General features: G+C 41.3%; 1 protein-coding gene across 4 annotated transcripts; it reads right to left on the bottom strand.

Annotated features, from left to right (window-relative positions):
• Window positions 1–4,058: 4,058 nt before the first annotated feature.
• Window positions 4,059–11,849, bottom strand: LOC145902699 (uncharacterized). 4 transcript variants are annotated; one of them, XM_082990779.1, is made up of 8 exons: window positions 11,746–11,849; window positions 10,144–10,677; window positions 8,551–8,688; window positions 7,721–7,949; window positions 7,316–7,445; window positions 6,642–6,976; window positions 6,129–6,323; window positions 4,059–5,047 (listed from the first exon to the last, which is right to left on the bottom strand). In XM_082990779.1, the coding sequence occupies exons 1-8, from the start codon at window positions 11,820–11,822 to the stop codon at window positions 4,889–4,891; spliced, it is 1,797 nt and encodes a 598-aa protein (XP_082846905.1). In that variant the 5' UTR covers window positions 11,823–11,849; the 3' UTR covers window positions 4,059–4,888. The 4 variants fall into 4 exon arrangements, with proteins under 4 accessions (XP_082846905.1, XP_082846903.1, XP_082846904.1 ...); XM_082990777.1 differs by having other exon boundaries at window positions 8,551–8,701; window positions 10,145–10,677; XM_082990778.1 differs by having other exon boundaries at window positions 8,551–8,701; window positions 10,145–10,722; window positions 11,746–11,795.
• Window positions 11,850–14,835: the final 2,986 nt, after the last annotated feature.

The following is a 14,835-nucleotide window of genomic DNA, read 5'->3' as shown; positions in this document are numbered from 1 at the left end:
ATCTTGTGTTCACAGCGATCCTGGGAGGGAGGAATAGTTACCTGATAACATCGACACCCCTGGCTGTGGCGGTTTCTTTGTTTACCTCGGTTGCCCTGGCAACCAACGCCAGTCGGTCTCGTCGTCGGAATGGGTAGGGATTATTCCATTTATGGCGGTATAACTCTGAAATATACCGGGCTCCACATCTTAAATGTGGAAACAGTGTGCACTGTCTGCAGTTTTTGTCCCTCTTCACAGTGGAATCTAAGTTAAGTTCAAACCATAGATTCATCGGTTTATTGTTGTTAATTATACGGTTTTGATGCGTGGTTATGAGTCAATGCATTGGTGGCACGTCCCTAACGAGCGTGACTATAATATTTGTCATAAAACAACCTACATTACAGCAGCTAGAAGAGACCCATAACCATAGTTGCACGCTCCGAATATTGGGAGGGTGAAGTCATAAACAAGGCAACCACATTATAAACAAACAACAATATTTGATAGATTAAATACTGTGGTATTTGTAAAGGTCAGTTCAAATTTTAATGCTGCTGAATTGGTGCGCCAAAATTGCTTACGTGTAAATGTTGTAGCCAAATACTGCTCTTCTGGCAGTATTTAGCAATAAAACGTCTGGCAACGTCAGTAACAATTTGTTGTGTAAATGTTAATAAAGATGTTTGAGATGTTCATACTATACTACACACATAATACACATTTGTTTACTTGGTACATTGCATATGTTACAGCATGCACAAACCTGTCAACCTTCTCCAATCGATTGGTAAGCGGTGAATAAAACAACAGTGACAATGAATTGGCTGTATGACATAACAATGGCACCACAGTTTAATGCTTACAGTGTTTGACTCCCAATTGTAGAGGTGGCGCAAATGCCAACACCATGTAAACTCCAAACGATTTTGGGAGATAATTTGAATCCGAGTTCCTAAAGGGTGGAATGCATGTTTGAACCTTTTCACGACCCGAGCACTCCCAGCAAGCATAGCACGTCCTGTAACGCGAAGCCAAATTTCTATAAAGCACCACATAAATATAAATACTTATTCGCGTGTGGACTGATGACGTAATACTTCCAAAATAGGTTATTCTGCAAGAATCGCGTTTGATTTTTGTGATAAAAAATAAAATAATGCGCTTTGTATTAAGTAAATGATTCAGGTGTAAAAATGCTTTTAGGGTCTACATCACCCTAAAAGTATTTCCCAATAAACTATATCCTATAACTACTATATCCTTTACCCATATCCTATAATCCCCTAATTTCCACGACCAATTAACTACTTACCAAACAATCCCTGAAAGGTTTTCAGCTTTTCTGTAACCTGGTGACCTCTCAACCGCGTCCCCGGCCTCATCACGAACCGCTCACCCGCGGTTTGGGGCAAAACAGAGATTTTCCTCATGTTCTGCGCCTTGTTTGTTGACAAGCGGCGGCAAAACAACAATCCGGAAAGCCGATAACAAGGTAAGTTTTTGGTAATTAAATACCCAAGTCCGATAAGCGATCTTCATTTTCCCCGATGATAGATGCGTGTTTGTCGGTCGCCGATGAACGTTTCGTTGATGTTTTAATTAAGCCGTGCAACCTCGTCCAGGTGATCAACGACTTCTGTTTCAGACTTGGGACGATTTCAAAAGTGCGGTAATTCTGACGCATGTTGCTATTCTTCTAACGGTTAGGCACGAAGCAACTGTGAGAGCTATACACGTTGCTGCATCCTTCGCCGAGGATCCAGGGCGGTTCGAATTGGGCGATCGTCACCCCTCAAGAATGTGTCGTAATACTGAAATAAATGCCGCAGTGAGAGACAAATAGTTTCGATTTCGTTCGTATGAGGTGTGATTGGCAAGCGCATGCAATCTGCTTATGTCTAGCGAACAAAATCGCCATCACGATGAGCTTGAGATTGCCACCGCCCAGAGAAATGTTCTGGATAAGATTGTTTCGATCATTGAAATACTAAATGCGAAATATCATCAGAAAAAAAGTGCAAACTGAATCGTATCTGGTATGTTTTTTTGTCGACCACCCCGGGATTCGAACCCGCGCTATCTTGCGGATGATTACCCAAAAGATATTTTCTTTCGTACATGAATATGCACAACTGCTTGGCCGATCCAGCAAGCGCCCTTTCTGTTTCAAATCACTTGACCACCCAAAAGTGCTTTCTTTGAGAATTGCGCCATCCTTATGAGAAACACTTGTTAAAACCACTATAACAGCTGCGGTGCAGTTGCAAGGTTTGTGTTGCTAAGTTTGAGCGTAGGCGGTGTGGTAAAAATATTGCGGCGTTAAGCTACAGCGCTTAAGCGCGATAAAGGTGTTACTCTCATTTAAATATTTGTACACACAAGGTTTCTTGTGACGTGTGTATGGGTTTTCCTTATTGCACCTGAGATTCGGATCTTTATCAATCCACGACTTGGGTTTACTTGCAATTGTTTATTTCGTGTTAAGGACGCTCGACACAATTCGAAAAAAAATTGAAATAGTTTGTAGAACAAACTCAATCATTAAAAACGAGCAAAAATATCAATATTTAGATATTTTTGAATTAACAAATCAAATATGTTTAACTTCAAGCATATTCAAAATGTTGTTGCAGAGGAATTTTTGCCTCAGATAAAATAAGTGGATCGTTGGCTGAAAATACAAACAAACCTTCAAAGAGCTAAGTACGTATTTGCAAGATCTCAATTAATACAACGAGAGCAGTCGAGCAAAGGTCACATACATTTGCAGATGACAATCTGTTATATTTGGAGCAGCAAGTAGCAAAACGTGTAACCTAATTTGGTGCATTTAGGCGCATTTCTAGGCTAAAGCAATAAGCGTGCATTTGTAGATACGTTAACGCGAAATTATCCACGTTTCAATCGGTTCCTTACTTCTTCGATTCTTGTCAATAGGAAGAACGCATTGAATCCTCCTGGATCGTTTGAACTCCTATCTCCGTATGCATCTTCCAATACTAATTGGCTCTTACCATGCACGCAGGTGGTATGTAGTGATTCCGCGGCTACCAAAATAAGCGCTTATCGGTTAAAGAGATGCTAATAGCGTTTGCCGTGTTCTCGTTCGGCGCCAATTTTGAGTGGAGTTTGATTGATTGAAAGTTGATCTGCTCACGAGGGACCTCACACAACTGTAGGAAATAACTCATATGAGATTAAATCCAAATACTACAGTCGTTATAATATGATGGTTTTCAAATGTTGTTGCTTGGCACAACGGAAAGGAATATCAGAAGAAAAAAAATCGAAATTAAATGTCCTGATCTAAAAAGCGAATGTGTATTAAAAAATATGACACACATTTCTTAAACAATTCTTGAATTGAAAGGTGGACAAATTATCATGAAACATCCAACATACAACACATATTTTTGTTTTCTTGGGCAAGAAATAGTAAATGCTTGAAGGTTTTACGATACTTTTTAAAAATTAAGCATTTTAGAAACGAATTTCATCATTTAACTTTCAAAAAGTATTGTAAAACCTTTAAGCAACTTATTGTTTCACAAACGAATTTAACATAAGGAAGTGCACGGCTCCGTCAGCGTGCGATCAAAATTACACAGGAATAACTTTCCGCAAACACTTCGGTGCTCATACTGTTCATAGCGACCATAGCAAAAAATGCACCCTGGAACTCTACACAACATACTTACTTCTCGACCGGAGAGCTACAAGGTACGCGGAAGGCATGGAGACTGGCCGTAATGCGATTATATGAGTAATTTTACTGTTTTCTCATTTTGTCAGCATTACAGGCCAAGCATCGTTACTTAAAAGTCATTGAACTATCATCCACGAATGTGGAATCTTTCCAGTTTTTTAACTATCTGCTAGCAATCGGTGTAGAAAATATTGGCCATAGCAAAGTGCAACCAAAGCTAATGTAGTCTTTTATATCGATATTTCGAATTTATCTTTAACAACCAAAGTGGTTCCAGCATTTATTTGTTATTCCCGAACAGTAATTTTTATACCCGATTCTGTTAAGGATTAATTAAATCAACGATTCCAAGCATGTTTAGCGGTGAAAGTTTTATTCAATCGCGTACAAAAAATATACAAAATACAGAAACCACAAGACGTCGAACACAGACGGAACTTTCGCTTCACAAATAACCAGATATATCGCGACTTGCACAGAACGCAAAAGGCACGAATTGTGAAATCAAATATTATACAAAAGTACTCGCGACAAAAAGTATTTGGGCAGGAAAACGATAAAAGTCAAATCGCGGATATCGGCACATGTTGCCATGTATCGTAACGTGATATATCGTGAATATAATATCTATATGTGAAGAGCTTTAATCGCGAAAGACTTAATGTAGGTTGTACGGCTTATCATTTTTGCTGTGATGTGCGCATAACATCCACAACTCAAGACCGCACTGGATAAACCCTGGCCTCTCGTGTTCGTGTTTCCGTAACGTTTCATGCGGTAGCGCGAATACAGGAGAAAAATACTGCAGTTGTAAACAGGAGTTTAAGAGAAAAAGTGGACAGGTGCCCGTATGAGGTTGTTATAAATCCGGTCGATAAACATTACAAAACATGTGGAGAAAGTGTTCGCATACATTAATACATACGGCAGTCGCTAAAACGCGGATGAGCGCAGTGTAAATGTAATAGATCTGCGAAAAATAATACAAGAATAAAGATTTTAAAATAAACACTCTCGATGATTCTGCACGAAAACGAAAACTTCTGACTAAATCGTTTTTCCTCGTCAAATATTATATGTTTTTAAATCCCTGACATTATTAAATGTTTGTTATATTTTAAAAGTCTGGCATCACCGTTATATAAAGTGACGAAACCAGCAACCAGCCTTGTCCAATATCGCGCTATGAAAAGTAGCCTAGACTTGAATCACAGAACTTGAGTTTTCATCTGAAACCATCGAATAATTATTTTCGGATTGAACTTCACTTTGAGATCCTTCCAACGGTTCTGGTGATTTTCGCGGTCTTCCCTTCGGCTTTAGTTGAGCTTCAGATATTGAACCGTTTAACTGACCCTGTTGAAACACAGAACCATGGTTAAAGTTTCTTCTATAAACCAACACTAATTACTTTCTTCGCTTACCTATTTTAGATATGCAATAACGTTTTAGTGAAATCTTTGTGATATGCAGTCGATGCAAATTTTTTAACCATGGGTTTACGATTGTTGTAAAGTTTTGATTATTCGCATCTATATTTAAACCAAAATATTTATTATGTCCAAACGCAAAAAGCACATTATTCCTGTACATGTTTTACGCCAAAATTTAAATTGCCTAATTTATTTACATAGCGCTTAAATTCCATACTACGGCAGCCCCTCGTAAAGGGGCACCGTCCGCAGCGATAAAATTAGAGTTAAACTATTGTTTGTTTTTCGAATTATTTTGTCAGCTAACACGTTTTAGAGGCAAGATTGCTGTTGTATTTTGATGCAGGAGAAAATAGCGTTACCCCCTTTTTCAGGACCCAATCATGTCCGTTTATGTACTCGAGCTCAATCATCACGGGCAGTGTAATTGCCTAAGCATAGTTGCTTAGCCTATTAAGCCTCCCAAATTTGATTGATTCTGTAGCGCGCGCAAGACCTGCGGCGCAGGATAATGGTTTGTACAAAGAAAAAAAGACCTATTTGAAAACCTTTCCAAGGACCTGTTTAGTCGAAATAAATTTAAATTAACGCTGGGGTATATTTTGAAGTTAGCCACTGATTGAGAGATAATGGTTTAGTTGCGGCTTGCGAAGGAGAAGTGAATATGTAATTAACATATTTCGTCCAATTTACAGTAGTGAGTGGCGAAAACTAATGGTTATGAACTTCCATCAACATGCACCGAAACTTTCGCGGAGTAATACGTTTTGTTGGTTGTCGGTTTTAGATGGGCAATAATTCTGAGGCACTTAAAAGCTGTTATAGACGTTTTTTCTAAACACACATCATATTTGATCATTAGGGTTACTGACAACGTAGCCAAGACATTGCCAAGTAAGGACCTGTGCAGAAGGGTTGCTGCCTTGTCATTCGATAAAACATTTCTGTATTATGTTTAACCAATTTTTGTTTAAGCGATACAAGGTGCACTGCTATAATCGTACCTGTTTTTTCCATTTCATTCTTCTGTTCTGGTACCAGGTTTTAACTTGAAGTTGAGTCAAACCGAGCGATTCGGCCAACTCCATGCGATCGGGAGTCGAAAGGTATTTCTTTTGTTCGAACTTGCGTTCCAAACCCATAAGCTGAAGCTCAGTGAACACGGTTCTGCTTCTGCGGCACTTTTTCGACTTCATGTCCTGGCAATAATAAACTAATTTAAGTATCTCATATATCTTCTCGACATTTGTTTTGATGGCGACAATTCAAGACCCTGCTAAAGTAATATCCTTGCATGTTGTTTTAGGGACAACTGGTTGTGATGTGTCCCGCATAAAAGCGGTCATTATGATAAAACATGCCTTCAAGAGGAAACAGTGAAAGTAGTATTCTGCACAACGTCATAGGTCACTCAAAAACACCCAGTGCTTTTGCAGCCGACACCTGTTAGGGCTTAGTAGGGTAACAGGAGATATCAACTCCAAAATAAATTACTTTCCTCGCAACAAAGTTCTTACCCCGTTTGGCGAAAGATCTGGACTGGAGACGTCGCCTCTTAGATATGCCGGAAGCCCCGTCATGGTCCGCTCCAGTGATTGCGTGATGCATTGTGGGATACCTGGCTGGAATACCCCCCGTCTAAACTTCAGGGCCGTCGAATCCAAGATGTGGTCAAAGGCGCTTTGTCGTTCAGCTGACTTGCTTTCCTCTGACGTAAAGTGAGGGCTTATGGGAGTCGGTTTTGCCAGGTTGTAGAGGCTGCTGGAATGCACTGGAAGTTTGCCACAGTTTAATTTGTCCATCGCTGCGTTGTGGGGCATCGCAAGGAGACCTTGCAAGCTGGAAATGTGCTCTAAAAACAAAAACATCACATTTGCTTTGGTCGTAATAATTTATTTCAAGACGAAGTTTTTTTATAAACTCTAGGTAAATGGGACATGGTGTCACTTTGCAATAAACTTCACAAACAATTTGTCCTTTGCCAACTTTACTGACTGTGCTTGTCCAAAGTACAGCACAAAATGGGCTCTTCATGTCTTGTAAAGCTAAAGTGTATATGTGCCAACGAGCAATTATTACGTAAAACAATCAATAAAATTCTAAAGAGATGGTCAATTGTTGCGTAATAATATCTGCTTTAACTGAATGTCAAAAACGAAACTTGCATGTGAATTGCTGAAATTAAAATTACCTGAAAGATTGGAGTAGTTGCCAAGGAAATTAGGAACAGTTGGAATTGGCTGTTGAAGGAATTTTTGCTGTTGTGAGGCCGCATGGGCAGCTGCGACCGCCGCGAACAAAGCGGTTGGATTGTGCATGCACTGCAGGTAAACAAACAAACCGGTTAGGGCTAGAAACATCTAAATTCTTGGTTTTCATGCATTTCGGAAAAACGGTTTGTTATGCATAAATGCGTCCGTCGTGGGGACCTTATACATTCTGCTGTGTTCCGAAATCAGTCTATGTTTATTTGATCGTCACGTTCCCAAAATAAACCAGTGACCCTCGAATATACTTTCCAGACAAGAGCGGAAGGCGCACAACCCAAAGCTAATTGTGTAAAACACAAAGATTAGACCTTGTCCCGTCGTCATACCTGCTGGTAATACGCTGTTAAGTTGGATGGGAGTAAGCGGCTTACAGATGGATGATATAACGCGCCCAAACCGGTGAAATCAAGGGGATTGGTTGCGCTTGGCGAGGGAACTCGGTCTATTTGTTGCTGCAATAGCATGTTGTTAGCAAAATGGTGATGGAGTTGCTTAGCGACGGCTTCTTTGGTGACGTTTTCGCCGTAATCGGTTCTGATGGAATCTGGTGAATATCTGTGAAAGACGGACGTTAAAATCTTGTTATTTCGCGATAGTTTAGGCAAAAAATCATTACCATTTTCTGTATGTATCGAAGCATCAAATGCATTTAGCCGCGCAAATGCTGCGGAAGCGGCAAGTTAAACTCACAAAAGCAGCTTCAAACAATTACTGGCGTTCAAACCCAGTTTTCGACACTGACGTGTTATGTGCAAACGAACTGATGGGGCAAAGACGTTTAGAGGTCAAAAATGCGTGTTGAGACCCACGCTTTATTTTGTAAATACTTGTAGCTCTGCGGCGAAAATCGCCAACATTTTGCTTTTGGGTAAATCGGGGATTCGGTTCATCGCAAAGTCGTGTCATGTTTGTTTCTTCCGAAACAAACGTCCAAGCCTCATGAAAAACTTTGAATTTGACTAACTTTTAGGTAATGCGATCAAGTAAAATTTTTATCAAAACTGTTCATTCAATAAAAAAGAAATTTGCCAAAAAATTCGACCTCGTGTGTTTTTGTCTGAAGTAAGTTGTGACTAGTTGTGTTGTCGTCACTTCACGTCTATAATATTGTGCTTTCAAATGTACGGGTACCAATAAATTACGTCAATTTGTTTACCTGTGATCGTCGTAATCGTTGCAAAACTGATCCTTCTTCGTATCTTGCATTACTCGGAGATCCTCCGATGTTGACTGATCGTTGGTGTGACGTCGTTTAATTATTTTACGCTGCTTGCAAGATTTCATCCGTTCCTCAGACGACACGTCATCTACAAACATGGCGTAATGAGTAATACAAGATCACAAAACGTAGATACGTCTAATAAATATATATATGACTCAGCCTTAATGTACGCAAAACAACGGAAGTGATTATCACCTGTGACGAAAACATGGGAAAAAATCCTAATCGCTCATGAAGAAACCGGCAACAGTGAAAATAAAATACCAACTGTGGCTGTTTAGCGAAGGTCCGTCAATTAAGACCCCATAGTTCAGAGATGTCTATCTATCATCCGATTAAACGTGCCGCGCGATTTCGATTTTCTCTTCGATAAATCGTCTCATTCTCTAGTATCGCAAACCTAATCGTTCCTGTGCCAATCACCATCAAAGCATCACGATCGGCCTCTAATCGGATGCCTTGCACCCGGAATGTCGAACTCATTTTAAAGCATCTTTGTGTACGAAAAACGATTAGCGCCGCGCAGAGGGCTCGTGTTTGTTGATGGCGTCACGGCCGTTCCGTGGGTACATTACCTCCCACTTGATCGCGGGCTAAACGAGGATCTTTAAGTGAAAACCCTTGTCTATGTGCAGGTGAATGCTGGGTTGCACGGAACACAGTTCCCGCGTCAATCAACCTTTTCAACTCCCGATTCTGCATGTCCGATTTCAGGCCGTTATCGCGTTTTGCTGGCAACAACAACAAACTGGAGTAATTACCGCGCCTCCCAGTTCTTCTCCGTGTTATCTCGCCCATCCCACTGACGTCATGCCACATCCATATCTGCCCCGATGTGTTTCGTTTAGGGCGGCGTTCAGCGGGTGTCTCACATCTTTTGTCGGATCGCAGGCTTTGACAAGTATTCCCGACCGCACAAGCGATTAATGCGCAGCCGTTGAACGTTGAAAACCAAGATCAGAAACGAGCCGACGATACGAAGGTTTAATTGCGACGACTTCGATTTTTCAGCGATCGAATCTTGCGCGAAGCCGCGGCGGGAATCTCGTTCGTTATTTTTCCCTGGGCCTGAAGGCCTCGTTTGCGCATTAGTCGCCGCTTATCTCAGCGACATAACGGTGATGAAAGAGGCCACTTCGCGGAAACAAAGTGAGCAGGAGGCCGATATGGCGGCGTTAATATAACATGATCCGCACACTGGAACACGATTTAGCGCCAAATTGAGTGAGCTATTGATATTTTACGAACAACTTTGTTGAAAATGCTTATCAGTTAATGACGACTGATAAATCGCAAGCAATAAAATATTTCGTTTAATGCATATTACTTAAATACCAAAAATAAGTTGTTTGCCAATTGGGGATTATTTTGTATCTTCGACAATAAATATTTTGCATAGGACAATTAAATTCAATCTCCAATTTACCCAAAACACCCAACTAATATTTAATTAAAACCAAAAGGTTTTCTTTAATTTGACCCCACATGTTATAAACGCAATAGCGACCGCAAAATGCATTAATCTTACCATGTTTCCATTCGTCAATGGAGCTCGACAAAATAGCGTTGACACCGAACCTAAGCCTCGGTGCTTCTGCTTTGCTCGCGCGTCGTAGATCCCCAGTCGACCCGCAACAAACATCAACAGCGCACCCGCTATTGGGGCTTCCCATCTCGCTGTCCGAGCTTGGACAATACGAGTCATGCTGTTGAAATCTTTTCGCATTCCTCGGGCTCTGGAGTGAACCATCAACCACAGGTGAGACATAGGTGTCCTGTATCGCAAAACCGCTCAAAATGTCCTTGATTCTGAAAGAGGAGGCGCGTTTGGTGTCCGCATCATTCGGAGAGCGTTGGTCGGTTATGATTGGTTCATCTTCGGATGACGCGTATGGATTGTCTGGCGGGGATAAGGAAGATTCTTTGGTAGTTTTGTGTCGTTGATCAAACCATGGAAGGTTGTGGGGTTCCAACGGGCCCAGGAGGCTCTTTCGACTAAACGGATGATGGTGTCGCCCGTCTTGGTGGATAAGAAGGTTCTCAGAGTGTCGTCGACTCATTCTGGTGATCACAACTGAACGTTTGCTTGAAACTGTTAAAAAAATTCTGCGAAACTATTTACTTTCTGCACAAAATATAAGGCAACAAAATTTTAATTAGGTTTGTTTTGTTACTGCCTGTTCCTGTGCACATCAATAGTAGCTATTTGAACCTCTGAAGCATTACAGGCGAGATTTTTCATATTTTACACTCTTCGGTTATTTTATGCCAGAAATCGCTACATAACAATTATTGGCGAACTTCATGTTGGTGAGAATTCAAAACTTATTCAAGGCCCATTTCATTCCGCTGGTTATCTTCCGTACACACACAATACATTAAACTGTTTTCCCGACTACCATCAATTTCTATTTACACTTGACACCACCGATGATCCTCTTGCACACAAACACCCGAAACTCAACTTCTCGCTCCCGTTTGTTTTGGAACTCACCAAAAGTGCGTTTATCTCCTCAAATTCCCGTAAGTTCGCACTCAAGCTCGACCCGAACTAAAAGCTTTCCCAGGTGGTCCCTAGGCTGCGCGCAAGACCCCTGCGAACGTGCGGGAACAACCTGTCCGCCAACTCGTATCGCAGGTGCGAAAAAAACTTGGTTAAGTGCGGGCTAATCTTACGGTGGGCGCAGGCGCGCGAAAACGCCAGCTGTTGCAACTCATTATTGGCCCAATCGTTTATTGTGGCAATACTGCCTGCGTCTGTTGCTAACTGGCGCCGTTCAACCGGCCGTGAACCCTGTGTTCGACGCAAACATTTTTAGTTGGGCCGTTTCCGTAAACGCTTTGCAAACGACGACTGTTTAAGAGTAGGCTCTGTTTTTGGCAGCCGTTGAAAGGTGAAGAGTTCGTCGCTGTTCTAAACCAAATTCCTTGTAAACGAATTACGATAGTCGATTACAATAAATCCCGCAGTTATTGTTTGCAATCGCTTTTTAATATTCGACGTTAACCCAAATCAAATTTGCAATCGTTTTCAACTAAATACGTATTTACGAATCAATCAATTTCAGAAACGAAACTGAAAAAGCGCGTTTCATGCTATCAATATATTATTCAATAGAGGCAACTCACTTTTTCATCGTTGTAGTAGCTCCGTGTGTAGCAACATAGGAAAAACAACACTTAAAAGTACACGAGAAAGGTCTCATACTTTCAACCACGGAAGCTTTGGCAAAAATCTCCAATAATAAAATGCCACCACATGAATAACACTATATCCCTCCCCGACTCTGAACACCCGGAAAACTTTCCTTTCGGGCGCACGCGAATCCAATTCTAGCACAACTTACATATTTTCCATGTTAGCAATCACGGCCCTAACGCGGGAAAGCCGTAAATGGCACGCCTTGTCCGCAAAGTACGTCTCCTTACGCTGCCCGGGCGAAAACAAATCCCCGCAGTGTTAACACCGTAATAGCGAATATCCCTAAAACGTACGTTAAAGTTGTCCGGTGATCTGGCGTGCTCAGTGGCTCGGTAAATCGGCCAGGTGTTTGCGGCGAACGAACTCAATCTATAAATTGTCGCCCCTCAAGATTTCGTCCTGCGACTGGCAGCTTGTCCCCACTTGTAATTCGTCTGTTTCTCGCCTGTCTTACATTCAATGACACATGTTGAGCGCGCGGCAGAGGTGTAAATATTACCAGTAGACACAAGTGCTTGTGTCGCTATTGTCGCAGCCTCATTATATCCACATGACAGGCGCCGCCTCTTGGGGCAATTTTTGTCATTCAATGCGATCGGGTTACTGTTAATACGCGCCGGCATTTCGACCAATTGTTTCCCCACGGCCTCGTGTTTAAATTTTCAAATGCCGAACGGACCCGATGTATCAATTTTTGTATCGTACGATCCCTCTTGGTGATTGTAATTGGTCGATGCGACCTTGCAGATGTGAAATGCTGTCTGTATTATTGCAGAATTGCGCCACTGAGCTACATACCATGAAATTTTAACAATACAAGGTGACAAATGCGCAAGTTAAACATCAGATACAAGTTCACAATTTCACATGAACGCAAATAGTTCTTCCAGCAAAGAAAAAACAATTTGCTGCGATCGACGATGCAGCTGACATGATGCATCAACTTCTATTAGTTTTTACAAAGCAACTTTGGTGTATTTTGCCTTAGCATCTTTCCAATCAACGTAAAGTTTCTAAAACGATTATGTAACAGACGATGACGAAGTTCTTAATTCCGGATGTTTAACTGAAATTCTCTAAACTTCGCGTTCGCATTATCCGCGCCGCCAGTGCTCCATAAATGAATTGCGATTCCCTTGCAGCGCAGAATTTATGAGGAGTAAGAAAGCGCCTTCGCCCTTTTTCGTTGCAGTCTTCAGCTGCATCAGTTGGGGCAATTCATCTTCAACCGATATCACGTGCATTTGATCCGGCAATCGTTATTCGCTTACTGTCCGCAAATGTTGGGCCAACCAGACCTTATCAGTAAGCTTTGAACTAAAAGCATGACCGGACCACGAACCTCTGCACATTAACATTACGCACGGAGTACTTTGATTTATTTCGAAAGGTTTTCCTAACGTACCCGACTCTTAGATACCATCGCTCTAATCCTAGATCAGAAAGCTGCAATGGCAATTTGCGAGATAGACTCATGGAGTTTTGCGTGAAGGCCGCGTGCCATGGTTATTATTATCCAATCAGGGACGCTCCAGTATCACTGCACCAATCACGAAGACTATGCAGATTAAGACTAAGTAGCGCGGACGCCATTGCTTTTTGAAAGCCGTATAAATAGAAGAATTCGTATTTAGTGTTTGCAAATTTTCAGGACAAATATCCCCCGGGAAATAGTACAGTTTCGTTATAAGTACAACAACGTATTTGACCGCGAATCAATATGTGCTCTAGGTATTTAATATTTAATTAGTATTTAATTGTAGCGCTTGTGATGAGAAAATACTATATAAGAGTGAGTCGAAAATTTTGGGAGAAACATACAATAATTAAACAACACGGAAATAGGAGAAATTATGAGACCAAAAGATGTCTTGTTGAAGAGAAAATCATTATAATGTGTAAACTTTTGGTTAGTGAGGCAGAAAAACAACTAAAAGCAGCTTTAATCGAAAAAAACATTTTACGAATGTATTTGAGCTGGCAAAGTTGTAATGTACATACGAATATGTTTATGTATTATGCCGGTTGCTAAGCGCCATTCCAGGATTAATTAAATTACGACGACTGGTGAAATGACACAAGATTATTGCGTGTTGTCACCAACGCCCTTCACTCTCATGGAGCGAGGTGGAAGTCTCCTCTACTGTGTCTCCACCAACGATGACCCGTTAAATGAACATAATTGGGCCCAATGACAACGTTTAAATCGCACACAACAACGACGCCAAAACAAGTGTGCACCCACACCGAAGCAAGACAATGCCGCGGTTTGGCGAAACAATACTAATCAAGGCGCGCGCGGTGGGTCGTTATTGCTGATTAAACTCTATGCTTACAGTCGGGCATATAAAAATTATTGAGAGGGCGGTCTAAGGGTCGGGATGAAATTCCATATCGCGCTGTTGCTGGTCGTGCAGCTGCCGTCCGGAATCCGTTTGTGTTCATGTTTGTGGCAAAGCAACACATTCCTTTTCGATTAATTTTAATCGGCGCAGGACGACAGGGATCGGATTATTCGTTTTCTTTTGCCGACGAAACTTTGTTTTTGGTTTAGAAGTCGATTTTGTTTTCTTCTAAATTTATAATTTTTGGATGTTTTTGTAACCGAAGTTTTTTTACGTTTTAATGGGTTTTTCTTTTGCCATCACGACCGGGTGGCTACGACAACGTCCGATACGGCTTGTCACACCCCGCCACCTCCCAGAGCGACTGGTTACGATGCTACAGCCGCAGACGGTGATTCTCCGTGAGGAAATCACCTTCACGAGGGGGCTAACTTTCATGCTGCAAAGTGGGTAGAATCTTCTTTTTTAGAAAAACGTGAAGAAACTAAAATATTTGTTGGTTGGTTTATGTCGAGACACACAAAGTCAAAAGCACTCTTGCGATAATTTTATAAAAATGAGTTTATTTTGGCTAAAGCATGATATAAAATACGCCCTTCAGTTGCAGAAAAAATACAAACAAAGAAACATGAATTAAAAAAACCTAAAGTTTTGCGACCCAGAAGTTCAGCC

The sequence above is a fragment of the Ascidia mentula genome, chromosome 5 (assembly GCF_947561715.1).
Source record: "Ascidia mentula chromosome 5, kaAscMent1.1, whole genome shotgun sequence".
In the NCBI taxonomy this organism is placed as follows: Eukaryota; Metazoa; Chordata; class Ascidiacea; order Phlebobranchia; family Ascidiidae; genus Ascidia; species Ascidia mentula.
Note: the sequence above shows the minus strand (reverse complement) of the source record. Positions and strands in the feature narration are given on the sequence as shown.